The sequence below is a fragment of the Euwallacea similis genome, chromosome 10 (genome assembly GCF_039881205.1).
Source record: "Euwallacea similis isolate ESF13 chromosome 10, ESF131.1, whole genome shotgun sequence".
Classification (NCBI taxonomy): Eukaryota; Metazoa; Arthropoda; class Insecta; order Coleoptera; family Curculionidae; genus Euwallacea; species Euwallacea similis.
Genome location: NC_089618.1, coordinates 4,298,795 through 4,320,820, shown reverse-complemented (window position 1 = coordinate 4,320,820; position 22,026 = coordinate 4,298,795). Strand labels below are relative to the sequence as shown.

Sequence of the window (22,026 nt, the reverse complement as noted above, 5' to 3'; positions counted from 1 at the left end):
CATCCACTATGTATTAATAAATAAATTTTCGTTCACCACGTGTCCAGAAGAAATAATTGCAAGATATTCATTATACATATCGGCGACAACTTTCCACTGGTAATTTAAAACTGAAATAGGACACACTACAAATAACTACAATTAATTATTTAAACACTACATTTCTTTTATTACGACATTTATTGAGACACGTGGCTAATTCGTACGACAAGTTCCGACCATAATATTACCTTGAATGGAGGCAGTAGAAAGGTCTATAGGATCGTTATTCAGAGACACATTTCTTATGCAGCCAATGAAGGGGATGCGCGTACTGATTCCTCTGACTTTCTTGATAAATTTGTGTCCTCCCAAGAATAAGGCGCTACCCGTGTCGCTCGATGTTGACTGTTGAGATCCGATTTTGGGGTCGGTGAAAACGTTGTCCACAGAGAGGGTAACCACGTTCTTTGATTTCACGGCTGAAGCACATTTAATCGCGATTAATTTTACTTTAAGAATTGTATGTAATGTTACCTTGTATTTCGTGCCATTGACCATCGCACAAAGTGAAATTATTGTTGCCTGGTGGTGTGTACGTTGCAACTACTGGTCCCCGACCGTTCTCCACGTTAAGCCTGAGATGCCCATCCACCATCTCCAGTACAACGTAGTCCTTTTTGCCATGTACGGCTATCAAGAGCCCTGAAATCAAATTCGGTCACGTATCGTGGCAACAATTGGTAAAACCATCACTTACCGGAATTGACTCGAGGCTTAATCTCCATCTTCACATTAAACATTTCGCCTACAAAGTAGCGATCTTTGAGTTTCATGAAAGTGTCAAAACCGCCTCCGAAGAAAGTTCCCATCTAACGTTATTGACACTCTTTGATATATTTTAATTTTCACCTTTAAAATGATGTTACCTCAATGTAGTCCGAGCAAGGGATGACTCCATATGGTCTGGGACCTTCCATGGGCTTATTGTTCATATTGAAGTTCCGGATACAGCCCCGGAATTGCTCAGTGATGTTCTGAAGTAAAGTTATAAGTTGATAGGTATAATAAGCAGCCGTGCTAGATTCTCACCAAATTGGAAAGCACTTTATCATATTGTTCACGATTTATTCCTCCCAAATAGAACGGTACGTGCAAGGTAAGCGAAGGTGTCTTGTGTGAAAGCTTGCCATCGAGGGTACCTCGGTCAATGCTCAGTTTGCCTTCCGCTCCATCCCGGCTGAATTCCACAACGTGCCATAAATCATCATTGTAAGTCATTTGCGATCGTAGCACTAAAGGCTCATGTTCGCCTCTAAATGTGTACACCACCTAAAATCAAATAACCATATAATTTTTGTATCACCAACTAGTTTTCAATCTCACATAGCCTTCCTGAAGCAATACTGCAGCAAAGTGTTTGTGTTGATTCTCATCTGAGACATAGAAAATAATTCCATTGGGTTCTTTTGTCTTGAATTCTAAACTGAATTCGAAACTCTTGCGGAATTTGCCGCGGGCAGTGTTGTATTCCAAACGACTGTCTGGCTGCGCTCCGAATCTCTGACCATTTTGCTTAAGATCCTCCTCGGCGGGACGAACAGGGAGGGCACAGCCTTCCTGCGTCGGCTGAACAATTTAAATTATAAGAGAAGCACACAAGAAAGAGGGAACTACAAGATTACGAAACCATTCTTGCCAAAAACTTAATGACTAAATAATGAGCGAGCTATTGTACAAGCTGCTGGGGAAATATAGGTGTTATGAAATGTAGTGTATGTATCAGAGGAGTGGAAAAAAATACCTTAGGCGTGGTTTGATAAAGCCGGGCGATGGGTCCTCGAGGTGCAATAGTGATAGGCGCAACTGGTGGCTCTTCGGGTTTTGGAGCTGGCTCGGGCGCAGGTTTCGGTGCAACGTCGAATCCACCATCACCTCTGTTATAATTAACTGAAACCCAGCCTTATAGTCTACTGAAAAAGAACACGCTGAAACCACTTACCTTCCCTAAACGGATCCTCTGTGACTATCACTGAGGATGTGGGGGGGGGCAGCGTGACCTCTTGGAAGGGAATCAACGATGGGACTATATTTAATTAAAAGTATAAAAGAGAAGTTCCCCTTTTACGTAAAAAAGCAAACGCTTACGTGGATGCACTGAAGGATCCATGGGTAAATAATCCACGTCCAAGATGCACTTGCCTAAGATCTCGAATGCTTTATCAGTGGTATTGGCGAAGTTTTTCACCTTCCCGTTTACAGTTAAATCGGCAATGCACCCGTGGAAGGGCTTTGAGGACCCAACAGTGTTCGTTTTTGGAACAATCTTGCGCGGCAATCCCCCAACGTACATATCCGCGAATAGAATGTGCAGTGGAGGCGGAATATCATCAGTTCTGTAAAGAAATCTTCAAGTGCACCAAATTTCCATATTCGGTTGTTACGTTGCTAAATTATATATAAGTGAAACCTACACTTTCATGTCATAATCGTCAAAGTCGATCCTCAAATACGTCTCGTTGTGGATCACCGACACCACATGCCATTCGTTGTCATTGAAGCTTTCCTTGGACATTAACGCGGTTCTCTGACTAATCAACTTTAGGCGTCCGTCGACCAGAGCCAGCGACATACCGTTACTTTGGTCACTGTCAGTGACATAGAACAATAACCCTTCTTTCTCTGGGGTCTTGAACCGCAGCGACACTTTGAGGTTGCTGTCTACTAAGAGTCGATCCCAGCCCACGTAACCGGGGCGCGATTTATTGAATGAAACCACCGGAGAGAACTAGAAAATTATGGTCAATATCCACCAAAAAGACCATCTATAACTACCTTTGCAGGGCATCCAGGGGTAACGTCATACGACTTAACATAATTACGTAAGTCTACGACCTCTCCGGTAATGGTAACATTGTCAATGCATCCGTCAAATTTGATATTCGTGACATCAGGGAAGTTATGCTTTTGTGGATAGCCTTTGAACGAAAACAAGAGTATTATCAGATCATAAAAGCTCAGGAAATATACCTCCAAATGCGATAGTTCCGACGACTTCCAGCATGTTTCCGCTCACGGGCGTAGTCCGGTCGATAACGTCCTCGTTATCTACCTGCAATTTGCCTCTTGGACCGTCTCTGGTGGCCGTCACTTTGTGCCAGTGGCCGTCGTTGTACCGCTCGGTGGAGGCGAATTTCTTGGTGCCATTGCCCAGATTGTACTGGAAAAATAATGAAATATTTAAATTCATTGTTGTCACATTGAAAAAGTACTGGAAGGTTTAATTCCTGTAATTTAATACATCCTGTGTAATCACGAAATTCGAAAAAAAGTTTCATCTCAACTTTAACAGCTCACCTGGTACAAAACTTTCCCATTGCGCAGCTCAAGAGCGACGAAAGTCGTCTGATTAGCTGCCAACAGAAGCAGCCCTTCGCTGGCAAATGTCTTAAAGAACAAATCAATGGACGACTTTGATCTCAGCTGCATCGATCGTGAGTCCACCATAGCGTAGCCATGACCATTAAAGCTGAGTCCCGTGCTCGGTTGCAAGTCCACCAACTTATCTCTGTCGCATGCAAAAAATTAACGAACGCCCTTAACCTGAAATGTAACCCTCACCGCTCTATGGCCCCGTGATTGTTCTCGTATCCTTCCTTGAAGTTCCAGAGCGACACTGGAGTATTTCCGATCACTAGTTCTTCAATAGCCCCTTCGAAAGAGTTAACGTCAATCTCCTTTTGCTTCTCGTAGTTTATCGGGAAACTGCCGACAAATAATTTTGACTTGTCCTTGTCCAAATTGAAGATGGTGTGGTGACCCGCAAGGGTTTTATTCTCGCTGAAAATCATATCCTCCCTGTGTGCTGTTTTATTGTCGTCGCCGCGCGTTACTTCTTCGCGGATGCTCAATGTTGCGTTATCTCCCACCCTGTAGTGCATAGATGATTAACCCAAAAATCACTGTGTTAAACCCACCTTTCAATAATAAACTGCCGCCACACATTATCAGCTACATGTTTCTTGTGCAATATCACTTGATCCGGTCCATTTCCTATATCCAGCTTCAACACAGGGTAGCCGTTTTGCACCACCAAAGCCATGTAGTCGTCCTATGATATAAAAGTGAATGAGGTTCTGATTGAACGAAGAGTAAATTTAATACCGATTTGGTTTTCCTCAAGTTAGTTCCATTGAGATTTCCCAAGTAGAAAATCAGCCCGTTGGGCTTCTTCGTTTTGAAATATCCGCTGATTTTAGTGTTGGTTGTGAGGTCTTCAATGTTGTTCGGATTTCTCAACTCTAGCGTGGTGTTCGAATAGAACGTGACCCCCACCTTCACTCTGTTCGCCAAGTCTCTCGCTAGCTGGATTTGGTTGCTCAGCTTATTAATTTGGTTTTTAATGGCTAAAAACCAATTTAAGTCCCAAGACCTTGAAAATTTAATCGACTAGAAATTACCCTCGGAGGTCTCGTTCCTCCTGCGTTGGATAGCGGGTAATTGTTCCACCCCTTCCAACACCAAAGGCAGCGTTGTATGTACCGTTGTGATTTGAGTCTGGGTCTGATCCATATTCCTTTTAATATCGTCGACATCACGGGGCAGCCCGATTGCTTTGGACTTTTCCTCTGGAAGCTGCAGAAAAAGATAAAAGTTCAGGTTAGTTCAACTTAGTTTATGTGGCAACCTAAACTAACCTGGCTGAAAGACTGATTTACGTGCTCGTCCACCGTTTTGGTGAAAGTGATGGCCTTATCCGCCATATTGGACGCATTCCTGAACCTCTTATCTAGAGGCGGTAGCTCTATTGTCTGTAAGATCTGCTCGATATCGCGCAGAATCCCATCGTTACTGTCCTGGAGTTGTTTGAGGGGGCCAAAAGCCTTTAGTGCCTCCTCCAGAGCCGGGTTCAAGTACTTAGTGATTTTCTCGTTCACTCTGCCCAAAAATTCAATATAATCTTGCCAATATTCCTAAACAGAGACACTTACTCGTGAGCTTTATCCAAAGCCTCTCTTGACTCGGAATCGGTCTCCATAGTCTTTTCTTGGACTGTATTCAGTATTCCAGCAGCATGATCCGTATCATTTTTAGCATTTTCCGCAGCCTTCCTGGCACTCTTCACAGCCTCTGCAATGTCTTTGTAAGCTCTGGCGGCCTTGACGGCGTCACTAGAGTCCAACTGACTGTCCGCCAGAATGTTTTCCAAGTTTTGCACTTTCATTGACAGATCCCTCGCATGATCTTGCACCTCCGGCTGTAAATTTTTGATACTATCGATTTCCTCTTGGTTCTTCTCCAAGCGCGCCTTAAATTCGTTGTTTTTTGCCTCCAATTCTCCAGGAGTCTCTTGCAGCTGCTTCAGCTTTCCTATTGATTCCTCCAGTAGATCCGAAGCATTTGCCAGGAGGCCTTCGGCAGTATCCAAATTCACTTTAGATTGATCGATTTGATTTTGGATGTTCTCCATTTTGCCTTTGAGACGATCTTTGCTGAAGCGAAGAAAAATCAGTTCATTTCAAATCTTTTCAACACTTTCGGACGTTACTACATCAACATATTTAAATATTAAAAAGTGATAAACTTCAAGACAGAACGGCCGGACCATGTTTTGCAGCCAAACTCGCCAAACAATTGGTTTATGGTGCAGCGTACCATTATCTGGAAGATGAGTTCAAGGAGTTTTGGTACTTCTACTACGGTCTGAATTCATACACCTGTAAGGCGAATTTACACAAGTTGGTCCGCGATAATCTGCAGTATTTTAAGAATAAAGTGTACGAGAAGGAACACCAGAAATACAACATCTCCATAAACATGTTTTTGAAGCAGAACAACGCGCAATTAAAGCGCAACAATTGCAATTCTCCAATTTCTAATTGGTGATAGGCCATTTGTTAAATTATTTGCGCAAAAGATGGAAAATCCAGCCAACAAAGAGAATAAAGCTTAGGAGAATGTGGCTGAATAGTAAACTCCTCGGCAATTTGCGGGGAAAGACCTGCGGTGAAGGTGTTGTCGAGCGAAGATAAGGCCCCTTAAGCAACGACAATGGTCGCAAAGGAGCTTGAAGCGTGTGTTTTAGCGGCGATGCTTATTGCGACGAGAGCGGTAATGAAGCTGAGAATGCGTTGTAAATTAATATGATGATTAAATTTTATCTTTTATTTGTTAATGTTGTCCTCGACATTTGGATATCAGGTCAAAGGCTAAAGAAAACCATCGAATTTAATGAGAATTTACAAAGCAGATATTTCGTCAAATCAGCGATAATGATAAAGCTCAGGATAGGTCATTATTTCAAGAAATGTGATTAAATATTCCACATTTGGTTGCCAAATGTGCATGGGATTGAACTGATAGAGACTTCCGTTAGGCACAATCTCATTTATTTACATTATCTACGTGGTAACCAAAAGTATCTAAATTGTTTTTAATATCTGTATGTAAATAAACATCCCTATCAGCTCATTCCTATCACAAATGTTACTAATGACAACATTGACAATGACAAATGAGGTTAAGTTTTAGAAAAGGTTTCTCGTATTTGTTTGCGTATTTCCTTTTCCAAGAATTTATTTTTTAAAACCCAAACAAGCCACACACCCAGCATGAAAAGTGGGCTTAAATAATGCTGCCGACCAAGGGCTACTTCCAAGACATAGAATGCCCGTTTTACAACACGACCTGCGGCCGTCCCTACTGCCATTTCCGACACAAAAAGAGGCCAAACGAGTGCGTCGACGATGGGGTCCCGGAAACGTCGAGAAATGTGGTCCCGACATACAAACCGACTCCCAAGAGTGAACTGGCCAACATTCATAATAACCGCAGCCATATACCCATTAGTTATGTGCCAGACTTGGCTTTTAAACAAAAGAGAACTGTTCGACCTATCAAAATCCAGAAACCTACTTATAAGCCCACACCTCTCAGTATTCTGAGCTCTGCCGCGCAGTCTGATGTTGCCTCAACAAAGAATGATCAGGAGCAAGAAGCCATTAAGGGCATACAAGAAAATATTGCTAATAATATTTATGATCCTCTACAGTCTGAGATAAATTTTGAAGATTTGACCAATGAGTTTGATCTTATTGACAATATCATTAATGACTCAGAGGAGGGGCCTCCAGCACTAACTCAACTTGAGCAAGACATTGAGAAGGAGCAGAAGAAACTCAACTTGCTGCAGTCTAATGTTGTCAAGGATTTGATAACTCCAAAGTTTAGTTCAGATGAAGAAGAGACGCCAAAAGAAAAACCAGTTATTAAAATCACTACTAAAAAAGATTTGGAAGACAAACAAGAAAAGCCTGACTCGACTACTTCAGAGAATAAAACACCCTATAAAAAGTCAGTAGAAAATAAGAGTCTCACAGATAAAAAAAGTGACAAAAGCAAAGACAAGGAAAAGTCCTCTTCAAGTTCAGGCAGGAGAAAAGACTCCAAGCACAATAGTGATAAAACTAAATCTCATAAAAGTAGTCAAAGAGAAAAACATAGAAAAGAAGAAAAGAAAAACAGTTCTAAGGAGAGACACTCCAGCAAGAGTAAAAGTGGGGATAAGAATCATAGAAATGAAAGCCATGACAGCTCAGATTCGGGTTCAAAAGAATTCAGCTCTGAGTTTGTTTCAAAAGATGAGAAACTTTCAAAAAGTATAAAAGAAAAAACAAGAGAGAGGAGTCGCAGTAGAAGCAAACAGAAAGATAAAAGCTCCAAAAAAACCAAATCACCTTCCAGGAGTCAGGAAAAAAGTGCATCAAATCACAAATCAAGGAAAAGAAGTGGGTCAAGAGAAAGGCATAAAAACAAGAAGAAAAGCAAATATAGTGAGGATAGAGACAAGGATAAAACTAAAGAGAAAATTAGGGAAAAAGATAAGGCAAACAGCTCAGTGAAACAACCATCCAAAGACATGAAAGGTATAATAGTTATTTACACCTATATACTCAAATTGAGTAATAAGTGATTATTACTCAAATACAATAATTTGTGCAGATGAAAAGAAAAAACAGACATTGGAAAGTAACTCAGTGGCCTCACAATCATGCACAAATATGGAAATGGATTCAGAACTGCTGCCCTCAGATATTGATCTGGATTATGAAGATGAAGATGAAACCCTAAGGGAATGTTACAAGATCTTTAGTGAATACAAACCTAAACCTATCAGTCCTCAATCAAAACTTGAAGAAGCACCTAAGGAGCTCTCAATAGAAGACACAATGGTAAGTATTTTTGCCTTTATCCAAAATTTTCATTCTGGGTTTCAAATACTTGAGATTTTTTCCACAAACAATGTAGACAAGCCAAGGCAAGAAAAGAACTGCTCATGCAGGAGCTGAGAACATAACTACACAGTCAAAATTCATTAAAGCCCTGCCTCCATCAAAAACTGTTCTATTGCCAGGTCAAATCTTGGCCAATCGGTATAAAATAGCTAAAATGGTTCAGGCCAGCAAAGAGCAGGAAAATATAATGAAAGAAGTGAAAAGCATTATGCAGGAACCCAAGAGGCCTTCAAGCCTTTTGGAAGCTGCAAGGCTTCACAAACTGAAGAGATTGCAGCAGCAAAAATTGGCGGCTGAGAGTCCGAAACCGCCTTCAAATGTAGTGGATGATATTCTCAATGGGGTGCATAGGCCAGGTGCTTCGCAAATGAAAATCCCAAAAAAAATCGCCGCAGTTCCTAACGTAGCTTTGATCGAAAAGGCCAAAGAGCGGATATCTTTAATAAAAAAACAGAGTCTTCAGAATGTAAAGACTGTGGCACACACCCAGAAAGGGGGCCGCATAGCACATGTGCCTGATTATACTCTTGAGGATGTTCCTGATGTTTTCCAGGTACTACTTACTATTCTTTTTGTGGATTTTGTCAATTGATTTGAGGATTCCAGGCTGAGAAATCCAAGTTACCTGTTAATGTGAGAACAAGATTCCTGACCATGATGCTTGAAGAGTGTTCAAAGCTTTATGCTTTGAAAGAGGATGCCTATAATAGAGCCTTAAATGAAGAATTTGCCTGCTATGAGAAATGCAAAGTATTGGCGACTTATAGGAACTCCTCAATGCTGGCTGTTAATAGGTATATGTATTATGATTATCTTTGTTTTGTGTTTTGATTTGGTAATTTCATTTTCAGACTGAGAAAAGAGCTACTCGACCGAGAGACCAAAGGCCTTGGCCCGGTTTTAAGTGGAGAGAGCGCATTGCCAAAAAAAGAAAGTGCTTTCGAAGGTAGAACGTTCTACGAGCACGTGAAAAAATGGGTTTTAAGTGAAGAAGAGCTGGATATACACGGCTACCCCAAGGAGGGCGACCAGCGCGGCAAAACCATCATTAACAATCGCGCTGCAGTAGATTATTCCATTGCCGATGATAATCATCGTAAGTGCAGTAGATGCGGTAAACTCTATCAAGTGGACGACGATGGGTGGTCTCTATTCGAAGAGGAGTGCATGTATCACCCTCTGAAGAAGCGGACCATCAAGGGGGAGCAGATTTTCTTATGCTGCAAGACTAGCGACGACACCGGATGCGTTACTAGCGATACTCATGTTTTTGACGGTACTTTGAGCCACACTCTGGAAGGCTTTCAAACGACCCTATCGCCGGAAAGCGATTCGGACCCTCGCAGCACTCAGGTCTACGCTTTAGATTGTGAAATGTGCTACACAACTAAAGGCCTGGAACTGACTCGAGTGACTATAGTGGACGTGGACTGCAAGACTGTCTATGAAAGCCTGGTTAAACCCCTTAACCCCATCATTGATTATAATACCCGCTTTTCGGGGATCATCAAGGAGCAAATGGACCGTACTAGTACTAGCATTCTTCAAGTAAATTTTCCCTACATGCTTAAACAACTCCACAAACGTTTATTTCTAGGTTCAAGCGAACATTTTGCACCTGTGCAACTCTGAAACGATCTTGGTGGGGCACAGCCTGGAGAGCGACATGAAGGCGTTGAAGATCGTCCATGGGAACATCATTGACACATCAGTATTGTTTCCTCATAAAATGGGACTGCCGCACAAGAGAGCGCTACGCGCATTGGCCAGCGAATACTTGAAAAAAATAATCCAGAACGACGTGGCCGGGCACGATAGTGCGGAAGATGCAATTGCCTGTATGGAGTTGATCAAGTGGAAGTTGAAGGAGAATTTGAAGGTGAAAGTAAAAACCAAGTGAGGAAAATAATGGAATTGTGTTGGGTTCGTTTACTTTTTTCTTGGAGTTCAGACAGCGAGTAAGTGGTAGTGAGATAGTGAGAACGATGTTTTGCTGATATGGACGTAAGGATTTTGGGTTAAAATGAATGTTTTAAGGCTGAATACAACTTGTTTTTCTTTTTTGTAAAGATATAAACCATATTTATTTACTTTCTTGTGATGATTTTTGCGTCTCATTGGGTTTCTTACCTGTTTTATTGTTCCACGCCTAAAGGAGAGTATTTAACTAGTGAAATTCTAACGATTCTCCTTATGAAAAATCTGAATAATTTACGTGGCAATAAGGCGAATTTCTCTTCTTTGAAAATCATAAACGTCTCATCCTAAAGAGTTTTTTGTTGAACAGCCAAAACGCAAACTGTATTCACGCGTTACCTTAAATTTTCATCGCCTTCAAAATCGCGAATATAATACATATTAATGTAACCCTGTATCTCGAAAACAATTAGGAACATTACAATTCGGTTTATACAGCTCATCAAAACAAACATTATTGAGCTATTTTTTAAAGTACTTGCTTTACTCTTGAGATATTGGATATCAAATTTTCAGTACTTACCCGCTTCTACTGATAATTTTCATGGCATCATTGGCAGTGCTCAGCGAGTACTGCGTGTGGTTATACAGATCATCCAACTTATCGTTGAACTGCTTTATTCCGCCTTTAATGTCCTCAATGTCCTCCCCCAACCTGTCAACAGGCAATTTGTACTCAGTCACGTTTTTCTGCAGCTCTTCCACCTTCTTCAATTGTTGCTCGGCAAGTTTTTCATGCTCCGTCAAATTATAATCTTTGATGACCTTCACTAGTTCCTGACCTTCTTGCAGAGCTTTATCTACCTCGTTTCCTGTAAACATTTGAAGTGCCTGCATTTAAATGACTAAAAAAAAAACACTAAACCTTACCTGCTTCTTCTTTTAATTGTCCAGTGATCCGTCCAATATCCTCAATCACTCTCATGCACTCTTCTTCAGCTTTAGAGAGATTGTCAAACAGCTCTTCAGCGCGGTTTTTCAAGTCCATGGCCTCTACGCGTCTTTCATCACTGTTTTGCAACGAATAGTTGGATTTGCGATTCAAGTTCTTCGAGTCTTGCTCCAAACTCTCCAATCTAAGAAGAAATTTCACATTTTTTACGTTTCACAAGTGCCTTAAGTCAGTACTTTTCTATCAGCTCCGCAAGACTAATCTGCTTCGGGTCTACTTCATCGAATTTCATTCTCAGCCGGTCCAACTGCTCTTTCATGTTGTCCAGTTTGCGCCTCGTGAAGTAGCCGGATTGTGTAGACTAAAATCGGCATTACTGGAATGTAAGATTATTTATACGGAATCTTACATCAAATTCTATTATAATTGGATCAATCAGTTCTGCCAAGGCGTCGGTTTCGTTCAACAAAGCATGGTGGCAATTGTCGCATCCATGACATCCGACCTCAGGCACGAAGACCCATCTATCTGGACACTGATCACATTTTTCTCCTACTACTCCAGGCATACACTCGCATTGTCCGGTCTCTGCGTTGCAGCCCACGCCCACTGAATACTCTCCCTTGCAGCCGCACGCTAAAAAATAATAATTAATGCAAAAAACAAAAGAGGAATTGTATATAGAACACCGACAAATGCACCCGTCTTCCGTGTAGTTCCAGTAGCCTGGAATGCACCTGTTGCAGGCCCTTCCGGTGACACCCTTTTTGCACATGCACTGTCCGGAAGCATCGTCGCATTGGCTGCTGTTGGAGGCTAGACCACAATCGCATCTCACACAACCTAAAAAAATATAAAATATGGATAAAAAATGGTCCAAAATTATAAGGTTTTTAGTCGGTTATATGTCGCAATATCGTCTCAAGTTTGACAGGTTATACAAAGAAAACTCAATTTTGTTAGTTACCTTAAAATTTCAATATACTTTTAATTAAATTGAATCGGAGATAATATCTAGCGAAAAATGCTATTGGAAACAGCCAGAATATAATGAGGGTCTGTCAATTTCAACTCTTTTGGCGAAACTTACCATATCCTGATTGGAACCCATAATGCTCATCCAGACACCTGTCACACTTCTCGCCAATCACGTTCGGCTTACAGACGCATTCCCCAGTTACGTGATTACAGCGTTCAGTACCAAATTTATCACAAAGGCATGACTGACAATCTTTGCGTCCCACAGCATCGCCGAAGTAGCCTGGGGCACAAAGAGCACACGCTTCTCCGAAAGTATTGTTCAGACAGTGTACACATTTTCCTGTGGTGGATTGGCAGGATGCTGGATCTGTCGAGTCGATGTTGCCCGAACATTGACAGGGCTTACAATAATCGCCTAAAGAGATTAGCTGCAGATAACTGTTTCCTGAAAAGGGATTTAATCATACCTGCCAGCTCTGGCAGGCCATAAAATCCAGGGGCACATGATTGACATCTGGCTCCTATGTAGCCCTCTTTGCACTGGCAACTAATATGCTCTCCGTCAGAACTCACGTCGCAGCCGAACGCGAAGCTGAGAAATGAGGCTTAAAGTTCATTCGCTCTGCGACGAATGAGCACTTACTTGTTGCTGGTTATCGGCAACGGGCAGGCGCAAATCAAACAGTCATTACGCGTCCCAGCTCTGGCGTCGCCGTGATAACCTACATCGCAGAGTTCGCAATGATCTCCTTGGGTATTGTGTTGACAATTCTGGTTGAAAATCACTTTAAATGAGTGAAAGAAGAAGTCGCAATACGATAGTTACCAGGCAAATTCCAGTGTTAACATCGCACTCGAAAGCATGTCCATTGCAGTCACAAGGTACACAGGCGCCTCCATTTTTCACTCTGTAGAAACCAGGCGAACACTCCTCGCAGGAAAGACCTTGAAGTTCCCGAAATGTACAAGATATAAAATACATAAATTTGACAATGCCACTTTACCCTGATAATTGTGCTCGCATTTACATTCCTCAACAGACCTCAGCGGCTGCGGATCCAGATCAAATGGATACCTACTGTTATAGTCAAGTCTGGGGATCCCCTCATCCAAAGTTACATCGATTAACCTATGCAATTAGTGAATAAAACCAGGAAATTTCCCAAATGTCATCAATGTTGACCCACTGCACGAATAGAAACTTACCGCGTAGTTTCGCCTCGGCTCCAGTAGCTGGCTCTCACATAAATGCCTCTAAGATCCTTCAAAACCTCCATAATATGCTCCCGTTTGGCCTGATCTCCCGAGGGGGTGTCAAAAATTGATTCAATCAACTCCACTTTTGTTGAGTATTTAGTCACAGAAGGGGGTTGTTCAATACTTGAGAAGGTCAAGTAGGTGTTTGCTCCTGATAATAAAAAATTCCCAATTTTGATACAACAACATCTCTTCTCAAATACCTTGTAAAATAACATCTGGTCCGCTAACCGCAGACCCATAATCACCGATACTATAAAAAATGGTATAGCGCAAAAATCCCCCGTAAGACGACAGCTTTTTGCCCAAATAACTCGTAGGAGCCGAAAAGTAAGACACGGTTGTGTCGTTTAAGTCTGATAACACGGCGCCGATACCATTTCCTAAAAGACAAGATTAATGCAATTAAACGTTAGTCTTTGAGGGAACTGAACTTACCTCCGGCATCCTCTAAACGAACTGGCAACGGAACCACGTTCAAAACCTCGTTTACTACCTGAATACCTACCAAAGTCCAATTGCTCAAATCGAAAATGGGAGCGTTAACATAGTCGGCACTGTAACACACGGTGGCTTTGCCGGAACAATAGCACGAGGTACATCCGTCAGGGTTGGAATCCTATCATATTACAGAAAAACGTCTTAAAATTTTCATTATATCGTCGTATTACAAATGAATATAAATATAGTCATAGAAAACCAAAATTTCCTCGACTCCGTTCCACCCTATCCAGATTAAATACAAAATATAATCGTAATCTTTGACTGTAAATGCTTAGTGCAGAGGAAATGAGGACTTCTATCAACTCTCAAACTAAATTCCGAAGCTCGCAGTACTTTTCTGCTTAACACTATCTAAATTGCTTGGCCACGGTGTTTGGTACGGGTTGCAGTGAGCATTATCTTACCTGTAAATTGAAGGAACCTTCCCTGCAAATCTCGCAATGGAATCCGACTACGTGCTTCTTGCATAGACACTCGGCGGTGACTTTGTCGCAAATCTCGCTGACAGTGCCGTGCTCGTTGCAATCACAGGACATACAATAGGGGAAAGTGTGGAACCCGTCTTGGCAATTATCGCATGTTCGCCCATACACATTTTCCTTACATCTGCAAGAAACAATATTGACCATATTAAAGTCAGTTTTAGCCAAAATTGAAAACTTTGAAAAAAATTTAAGGTTGAAAGCGCTTTTGAAAGTGTTTAAGGTACGGCAATATAATAATTCTTATAATTCTTTCTGGCTACTTACGGGCAGGCTCCGTTCAACAAGTCGCATTGCATCGTCTCGTTCACCCCCAAAGGATTACAACCACATTCCTGGCAACCAATCAAAGAGTCGTAACCGAAGGTTAAGGGTTCGCATTGGTCGCACTTTTCCCCCGTAACATGAGTGGGACAAATACACTGACCTGTTTAAACATAAAAAAATAGATCTGATCAAAGGAAAAATCGCACCACTTACCTGTTTGAGGTTCGCAATAAGCGGCGGTCCTAGGACAGTTGCAGGGTTTGCATTCTGGGAACCCGTAATAGCCAGTCTTGCAGTCCGTGCATTGGCGTCCTATGATGTGACTTTTACATTTGCATTGTCCCCCGAATTTCTCACATTCGAAACTCTCCGAACCAGCATAGTCGCAAAAACAAGGCAACGCCCCCGTATTGTGGGCGGCCGTAATGGAAAACACTGAGTCTCTGCAGAAACCTTAAAGAAAAAAATTATTAAAGAAGTTATACGCATTTAAGCAAACTTGCCTTGATGGTTCGTGTCTATGTTGAAGTGGTTATTGCCGCAGGTGGAAATAAACTCTCCGGTGCGGTCCAGCTCTTCTTCTTCTAAGTGCCGGTCCGCGTACAAATCCGCGGGAATCACCAGGAGATAGTCCAAATACACGTTCTTGTTATCTGGTTCCTGTATACATAAATGAATATATTAAACCAATTTAGTACCAAATGAGACAAACCTTGAAACTGATCATAAAATTCTCTAGTAAATCAAATTTGTTGTTTCTGTTGCCTTGAGTGATAAGCGACCTGCAGCCGGACAAAGAGGGACAATGCTCCACTGGCACTTTGGCCTCATAGAACTTCCCATTTTGTATTATCACATCCAAATAAAACACTGTAATGAACATTAATAACCACTGTTTTCCCAAAATGTCAATGCTTACCAGGAAAATCTGGCTGATAATAGTGCAAAACGAAGGTGTAGAAACCCGGCTCGGGTACTTTGCCCCTCATATCTATCGTGGGATAGCCCATATTCAACCAGACAAAGCTGTTGTTGTTGTACAGCAATACTTGCGGTCTGTTTTTAGCCAACTCGGTCTCTACATCTTGTTCGAATTGGATTTTTTTGGTTTCTGGAGGGTTCCTAAAGGATGAGGCAATGCAATCACCGTCCTTTCTCACACAAACCGGTTTCGGCTTTATATAATCCAAGGACCAGTCTGCGAACGGCACCAAATAGATCGAGTGCACGCCTATATTGCTTGTCTCTCCCTGAAAAATTCCCCATTAATAACTACCCCCTGTGAAACAAGAAAAATACCTTTAAATCTACAGTTAAAAAGTTTTCGTCCACTTCAAACACTCCTACCCCCCCTGCATTATCGATCACCACCTGCCTACAGGTTGGGTTGAAAGGGCACGAATAGAAAACTACCTTTCCAGGTTTCTCTCTATTCTTGGCATGCACTGCTACGTCTACTTTATGGGTGCGTAAGTCATCCAAAGGAGTCACGTAATTTATCAGAATAACGTAGGGTCCAGGTTTGGCCACAGTTACGTTGAAAGAGAGTTGGAACTGGTTGGAGTTGAGCAGGGGAACCTTGTTGTAAATATCCATTGCGTGCAAGTGCTGTATAACGGGAGAAACATCCAGAAAAACAATAATTTTACTGATGAAACCTTAATACTCGAAAATTTACCTCAGTATTGGTGTAATATTCCTGGATCGGATATCCCAATTTGTCCCCATTAGGGATGTAACCTCCCACACCGAATACCCTATCATAGAAGGTGATATTTGGGTAGCTGAAGGATCTGCACAAACCGGTTTGATTGAATGTGCAAGGAGTCTCCACTTTCTGGTTGAGTATCGTTGCCAAGTAAAAGTCCTCAGGTAACAGCACGAAATAATCCTAAAGGGGAAACAGTAACATTTCTCAAAAATTATTGAAATAATCTTGACAGTGAAAGAAAAGAACGTTGAACTAACAATAGTAATTCAAACCCACCAGCAAAAGACTGTCGTTGACGGTAATGGTCACACTCCACCTTCCCGGGTTCAACACCAGCGGTAATGGAGCGATGCCCGTCTCCCCGGACACCGTGGTGAAAATCGGCTCGGAAGAGTTTTTGAACTGTACTTTTAGATATTGCTCATTGTCGTTTGGATTGTCCGGAGTCACTTTAATGCCACCAATTACAGTATACGGGTTCCGGTGAAGGAACCTAAGGACCATCCTATACAGGGACGGCTTGTAGATGTAAATATCCTGGACCACCTCGCGCTGTAAGTTAGTGGAGAACACCGCGTAGCCTTTCCAGGAATAATTTTTGAATAGGTTCTCGTCGTTATTGTAGCGTACCCTGTAGTTTTCGGGAGAATGACCGTCTTCCGCCTCATATTGGTATTGATATAAAGTCGGGAAATAGTGCGCCTTTAAATTAAGCTAATGGTAATCGCTGTGCATATAAGATCGAAAAGTACCTGTAAAGGTTCCTTGCAAGTTTTCCCAGTCACTCTAGACTGGCACAAGCACTGCCCACTGGTTTTGTTGCAAATGCTACTTATAGAACCTCCAACGTCACAGCCGCAATCTTGGGAAATATTATTAAATGTTCTTGGTGTGAATTTTTAAAGGACACTCACCGCTGCATCCGAAAAGATTATCCTCCTGCAAATTATAAGTACCATCGGCACAATCGGAACAGCCTCTGGCGATCACCGAAGGTTTGCAGACACATTGACCATCCTCGGTATCGCAAACAGCAATCCCGCCTAAAACGCCCGCTCTACTGCAGTTGCACTCCTCGCAGCCGTGCTGATTATTTGGGTTCAGGTTCCAGTAAAGAGGCCTTTAACCAAGATTGACTAAAGAAGGTTTTGCTGTAATCAAATTTTTTACCTGCATTTGTCGCAGATGCGCCCCTCTACTCGTTCTTTGCACTCGCATAATTCTCCAGCGGGAACTGATCCGCATCCGGCAAAACTTGCTACCACCCCAGCAGGATTACAGTTGCAATCTAACAATCAAACATTTTAACGGATGTGATGTTGCTATGCGGATAAATATCGAACATGTCATCATTGGTCTATCTTTAAGTGACAAATCTTGCAAACACTTTTATGACTATAAGGATCAGGTGATAGGGCCAGACACTCATTTTTATATTATACATCTTTTGTAAAACATGCCTCAAGAAACTAACAGCTACGCCAATGAACTCCACATATTTCTTACATGATTTATTCCTTGTTAAGTGAAAAATCGTCATGCAAACCCATATGAATAACCTGGATGATTAATGATTTGACAACCAAAAAAACAGAATCATAGTAAGTCTGTTACCGCCATATTTCAATAATAAAATTTATGACGCACCTTCGCATATTGGGTAATTGTAGAATCCCTCCCTGCACTGATCGCATTTTTGCCCGGCAAAGTTGCTGTGGCATTCGCATTTGCCATCTCGGTCACAGGACAGACCATGAGTACCATGAAGATCGCATTGGCAAGCTACAAAAATAACCTCAAAATCCTCACAAATTATTATTAAAAAACTCACGTCTGCATTCGGGATAATTGAAGTACCCGGGACTGCACTGATCGCAGGTACGTCCTGCATAATTTCCGAGACAATCACATTTGCCGGCGACGTTGCAGGTTGCCGTGAGCGAGCCGGTTTTGCTACAGTTGCAGGGTCGACAGTTCGGGTACCCATAGTATCCTAATAAATACACGTTCTACATAACTATTTCTCAAAATATACATGCACCCTGTACCTATTCTTATTTTACTTACCCAGAGTGCATACATCGCAGTGCTCCCCTCCATAGCCCTCTTTGCATATACACCTACCGGACATTTTATCGCAAATTTCTGCTTCAGTACCCTCAATGTCGCAATTGCAATCTGAAAAAGTGATATCAAGTCTTGACATTATGATGAAAAAACCACCAACATAGTATAAGTCCAAATTATCACTAATCTCGGAACTTTGCAATCACTTGGTTTTATATAAGAATTAATGCAAATCCCGTGAGTTTTGACTTGTTTCAGCAATTTTTTCCCGAAGAAATTTTATAGTAGTATCCAAAGTCACTGTCAACACTTACACCTGCAATTGGGGTAATCAAAATATCCGTTTCTGCACATATCGCACTTGACCCCTGCATACATGGCTTTACAAGTACAATTTCCACTTTGCTGGTGGCAGGCATTGCTGTCAGACCCCACAGAATCGCACCCACATGCTGAAAGAAACCCACGAAATTATCCTTAATTAAAACCTTGTATATACACTCACGTTTGCATTCCGGGAAATTAAAATACCCCGGAGCGCACTCTTTACAATCGTTCCCTCCGAAGTTCTCCTTACAGTTACAAATCCCATCGTCTTTGGAGCATTGTTGGTTGAAAGTTCCGTTGATGAAACACTCACAAGGCCTGCAATCCGGAAACCCAAAATGGCCAAAGCTGCAACTCGTGCAATCTGGTGGGCTGAATTCTTTACGACACTCGCACTTGCCGGAGCCTTCGGCACAGTTGCCAGTCAGGTTGGGTTGGTCGCATTGGCAGGCTAAAATCATATAATGAAATACTATGTCAAAATATACCTATCATACGCACGATAACAAACATCTGTCTCATTCCAAGACTTGTACAACGGCCTGTAGAACGTCGGTCTGCATTTGTTGCAATTAATTCCTTCAGTGTTATGCCGACAGTTCAAACAAACACCTCCACCATCAAATCTGCCATGGATATCCAGGGAGGATTTATTAGCATCCACTTCTGGGTCGTAGACGCATTCATTGGAGTGTTGGAAACAATTGCAGGCTACAAAATGCATACGTTAGATGAATATAGTGAGAGCAGAGCAGAGCAAAATCAAAACGTATTCTACCTTCACACTTGAAGGGATCGTCATACTTGGACACCCGCCATTTTTTCTGCTCGAATCCAGGGCAGCAAGTGTTGCACTTGGCACCACAAGTGTTGTGCTTACAATTACACATCAGAATTTTTGGATCTACGGGGTCAGGAATGTCACAAGTTTGAGCATGTCCATTACACATACACCGGCCCCCAATGCTTATGTCTTTGATCGAGTAGAAATACTGTAAAGTAAGAGGTCATTTTGAGATTTAGCTTGGAGTAAGACGCGCACCCTTCGAGTTACTGTGGGGTCCTGCCTGGCAACCGACATGAGATGTCCTAAAAGGTTTTTGGTTCGCAGTAACCGCAAACGCACGTTGGTGGCCCTGGTCCATTCTTGCAGTACTGAGGAGTTGAAGTAGTGCGAGGCCGATGGGCGGTTTTTCAGCAGGGATATTGGGATCTAGAAATTGATTTTGTGATACATTCCGTAAGATAATGTGTTAAACAAAATCAAAATAGGGAATATTATACATAAGAAAGAAATCAGTTCCCAAGCTTTAGAGCAGTTGAAAATACTAATAATATATAGGGTGGTGCGCTAGAAGAAATAAATATTAAATACGTTTTAGTCGAGAGTGTATAATTTGACGTTTTTCATCGTTTATGTGTAAATTCTTCTCTACATAAGTATCAATGTTTTCGATCATAACTCCAACTCACCTCTCCCCCTTCCAAAGGTACGATCTTTGAGTATTCAGTGGTGCAAATGACGGAATTATCCCTGGTAATAGGCTGTAGCGTCTCCTTTCCGAAGTACGAATCGCAATCGCTGGGAGAGTCAGAAAAGTATTGCCATGGGGTGTAGGATTTGCCATAATCAGCCGATTTTTCTAAAACCCATAAGCCAGGTCGGGGGGAATTTGCCATAGAGATGTAAACGTAGGCCACGTGAAATTCCTGTATAACAGAACATCTAATGACAATCTGATCTGATGCTTCCGAAGTTTTATCAAAGGCGACATACATTAAATTTATTATTGTAGCTTCATCGTGGGTGAAGGTTTCCGGTCTTATCGCCGTTTTGGCGGAAAAAATCATTAAATCGTCATTCATTGAACTTTATTAATCAACATTTCCTGATTGAAAATGTAGGCGCACTGTATCTTATTTAATGGCAGAACTCCTTTGTAGCTACCAGAAATGTTAAATAAACAAATAGAGCTTCATGGCCTATCCCCCAAAAGACGATGATCTAATGGCTTATATGAGGCGATTTGTATATACAAAATTTTATTTATAGAACTATAGAACACAGAATGGAGTCTTTGCCAATTAGTCAATACAATGTCCCTAATTCATTGCATTAGCACAGAAAAATGACACTGCGCTGAGCAGCACAAAATATGCTTATTACTGAATTATTTAATGAATGACATCACTGCTTTTGTAGCAATGTAATTGACCCAACAGAATTGCTTTCGACCGGCGTTCTTTGTGACATAAAATTTAAGACATCTGGTTTACACATGTTTCCAACCCATTTGGGGCTCAACAAAGTTACGACTACCAAACAGGTGGTCGAGGTTCTTACCTGCCCCAAATCAATGGTCAAATTGACTTCTTGGTATTTCATACCCCTTGAGAGAGGGGGGCTCTGCCACCAGGTTTCTTTGCCATCTACCGCATGCTCAGGTGGATGGTGCTTCCCAGGTGTGTTTGGGTCGCAATAATCGCAATACTGTAATAAAAACATTGAGGGCGTTAAGAAGAAATTCGTGGGTTTATTGATTGAAGGTGGTTTAAATGGTAATTCGTAGCTGCCCCTGGTAAAAAAGTCTTCAATAATAATCTGAAGGTCTTTCTAGAGGTCAATAATTATTAGGGCAGAGAGAAATGAATTTCATTATCAAATTGTCAACTAAACTTAGTCTGGGTTCAACGAAATTGATAAGGCCACTTGCCTCAGATTGTATTTTATGGAAATTATGAGTAACCGTCGATAAAATCCTAATTTCGTTAAAATTGAGAATCTACAGGAAAATTCTTTTTAATTCAGATAAGCCGGAAATTATGTTTGTTTACTTATTTATAGAATACACTCAAACAGTCGTAAACGTGACTATAACACATACAACTGGAAAATCTGGATATTTATAGTTTTAAAGACGATGGTGTGGATTTTTGGGCAGAAGAACTTTTTTCTTATTAGGTGGCTTAAGATAATTCATGAAATTCCCCGATGCTCACCTGTCCTTGGATCACATTAACCGTAGGCTCATTATCCGAATTGCTCCCAATCAATTTGCAATAAAGCTCCGGTCCCTCGGTATCAACCCCACACGTAGCCGTTGCAGATATATTTTTCCCTTCGGCTAAGTTGAAATACGGGGGCGTCAGAGTTTCACTTTTCGTCAGTTGCAACAAGGAAGACACCACAAGTCCCACAAGCCACAAGGGCTTCGGGAGCCTCATTTTGAATTCTTTTTTTTTTAGTTCGGATTTGAGCAACGTTCGCCGACACGGGAAGTCGCGGTA

The 22,026-nt window shown here is 41.7% G+C and overlaps 2 protein-coding genes across 3 annotated transcripts; one reads left to right on the top strand and one right to left on the bottom strand.

The window, feature by feature from the left end:
• Positions 1 to 30: 30 nt before the first annotated feature.
• LanA (laminin subunit alpha) lies at positions 31 to 21,983 on the bottom strand. Of its 2 annotated transcripts, none has more exons than XM_066394460.1 (55): positions 21,739 to 21,983; positions 21,083 to 21,229; positions 20,212 to 20,448; positions 19,781 to 19,951; positions 19,517 to 19,730; positions 19,240 to 19,449; positions 18,917 to 19,189; positions 18,726 to 18,863; positions 18,412 to 18,522; positions 18,176 to 18,337; positions 17,992 to 18,126; positions 17,515 to 17,632; positions 17,259 to 17,464; positions 17,097 to 17,206; positions 16,621 to 17,046; positions 16,312 to 16,524; positions 15,933 to 16,241; positions 15,553 to 15,883; positions 15,346 to 15,503; positions 15,137 to 15,293; positions 14,847 to 15,086; positions 14,634 to 14,793; positions 14,289 to 14,490; positions 13,819 to 13,999; positions 13,584 to 13,763; positions 13,330 to 13,531; positions 13,128 to 13,252; positions 12,950 to 13,068; positions 12,767 to 12,894; positions 12,591 to 12,715; positions 12,233 to 12,538; positions 11,836 to 11,985; positions 11,552 to 11,778; positions 11,379 to 11,503; positions 11,121 to 11,326; positions 10,774 to 11,062; positions 4,971 to 5,471; positions 4,677 to 4,917; positions 4,440 to 4,614; positions 4,144 to 4,385; positions 3,957 to 4,090; positions 3,601 to 3,909; positions 3,337 to 3,547; positions 3,010 to 3,199; positions 2,815 to 2,957; positions 2,454 to 2,767; positions 2,128 to 2,375; positions 1,982 to 2,065; positions 1,784 to 1,929; positions 1,366 to 1,608; positions 1,072 to 1,311; positions 909 to 1,016; positions 740 to 851; positions 517 to 684; positions 31 to 461 (listed from the first exon to the last, which is right to left on the bottom strand). In XM_066394460.1, the coding sequence occupies exons 1-55, from the start codon at positions 21,961 to 21,963 to the stop codon at positions 196 to 198; spliced, it is 11,091 nt and encodes a 3,696-aa protein (XP_066250557.1). In that variant the 5' UTR covers positions 21,964 to 21,983; the 3' UTR covers positions 31 to 195. The 2 variants fall into 2 exon arrangements, with proteins under 2 accessions (XP_066250557.1, XP_066250558.1); XM_066394461.1 differs by having other exon boundaries at positions 2,128 to 2,387; positions 21,739 to 21,978.
• LOC136411768 (RNA exonuclease 1 homolog) lies at positions 6,485 to 10,363 on the top strand. The gene is made up of 6 exons (XM_066394462.1): positions 6,485 to 7,904; positions 7,981 to 8,210; positions 8,287 to 8,826; positions 8,880 to 9,067; positions 9,125 to 9,821; positions 9,871 to 10,363. The coding sequence occupies exons 1-6, from the start codon at positions 6,611 to 6,613 to the stop codon at positions 10,171 to 10,173; spliced, it is 3,252 nt and encodes a 1,083-aa protein (XP_066250559.1). The 5' UTR covers positions 6,485 to 6,610; the 3' UTR covers positions 10,174 to 10,363.
• Positions 21,984 to 22,026: the final 43 nt, after the last annotated feature.

Excerpts from the sequence above, each read along its gene's own strand:
- LOC136411768 (XM_066394462.1), top strand. The coding sequence starts at position 6,611 with ATGCTGCCGACCAAGGGCTACTTCCAAGACATAGAATGCCCGTTTTAC. Across the intron at positions 8,211-8,286 it reads TCTCAATAGAAGACACAATG|ACAAGCCAAGGCAAGAAAAG; the intron begins GTAAGTATTTTT and ends CAAACAATGTAG. Across the intron at positions 9,822-9,870 it reads CTAGTACTAGCATTCTTCAA|GTTCAAGCGAACATTTTGCA; the intron begins GTAAATTTTCCC and ends GTTTATTTCTAG.
- LanA (XM_066394461.1), bottom strand. The coding sequence starts at position 21,963 with ATGAGGCTCCCGAAGCCCTTGTGGCTTGTGGGACTTGTGGTGTCTTCC. Across the intron at positions 17,207-17,258 it reads TAATCTTTTCGGATGCAGCG|ATTGCGGCTGTGACGTTGGA; the intron begins GTGAGTGTCCTT and ends ATATTTCCCAAG. Across the intron at positions 11,504-11,551 it reads CAATTATAATAGAATTTGAT|TCTACACAATCCGGCTACTT; the intron begins GTAAGATTCCGT and ends TGCCGATTTTAG.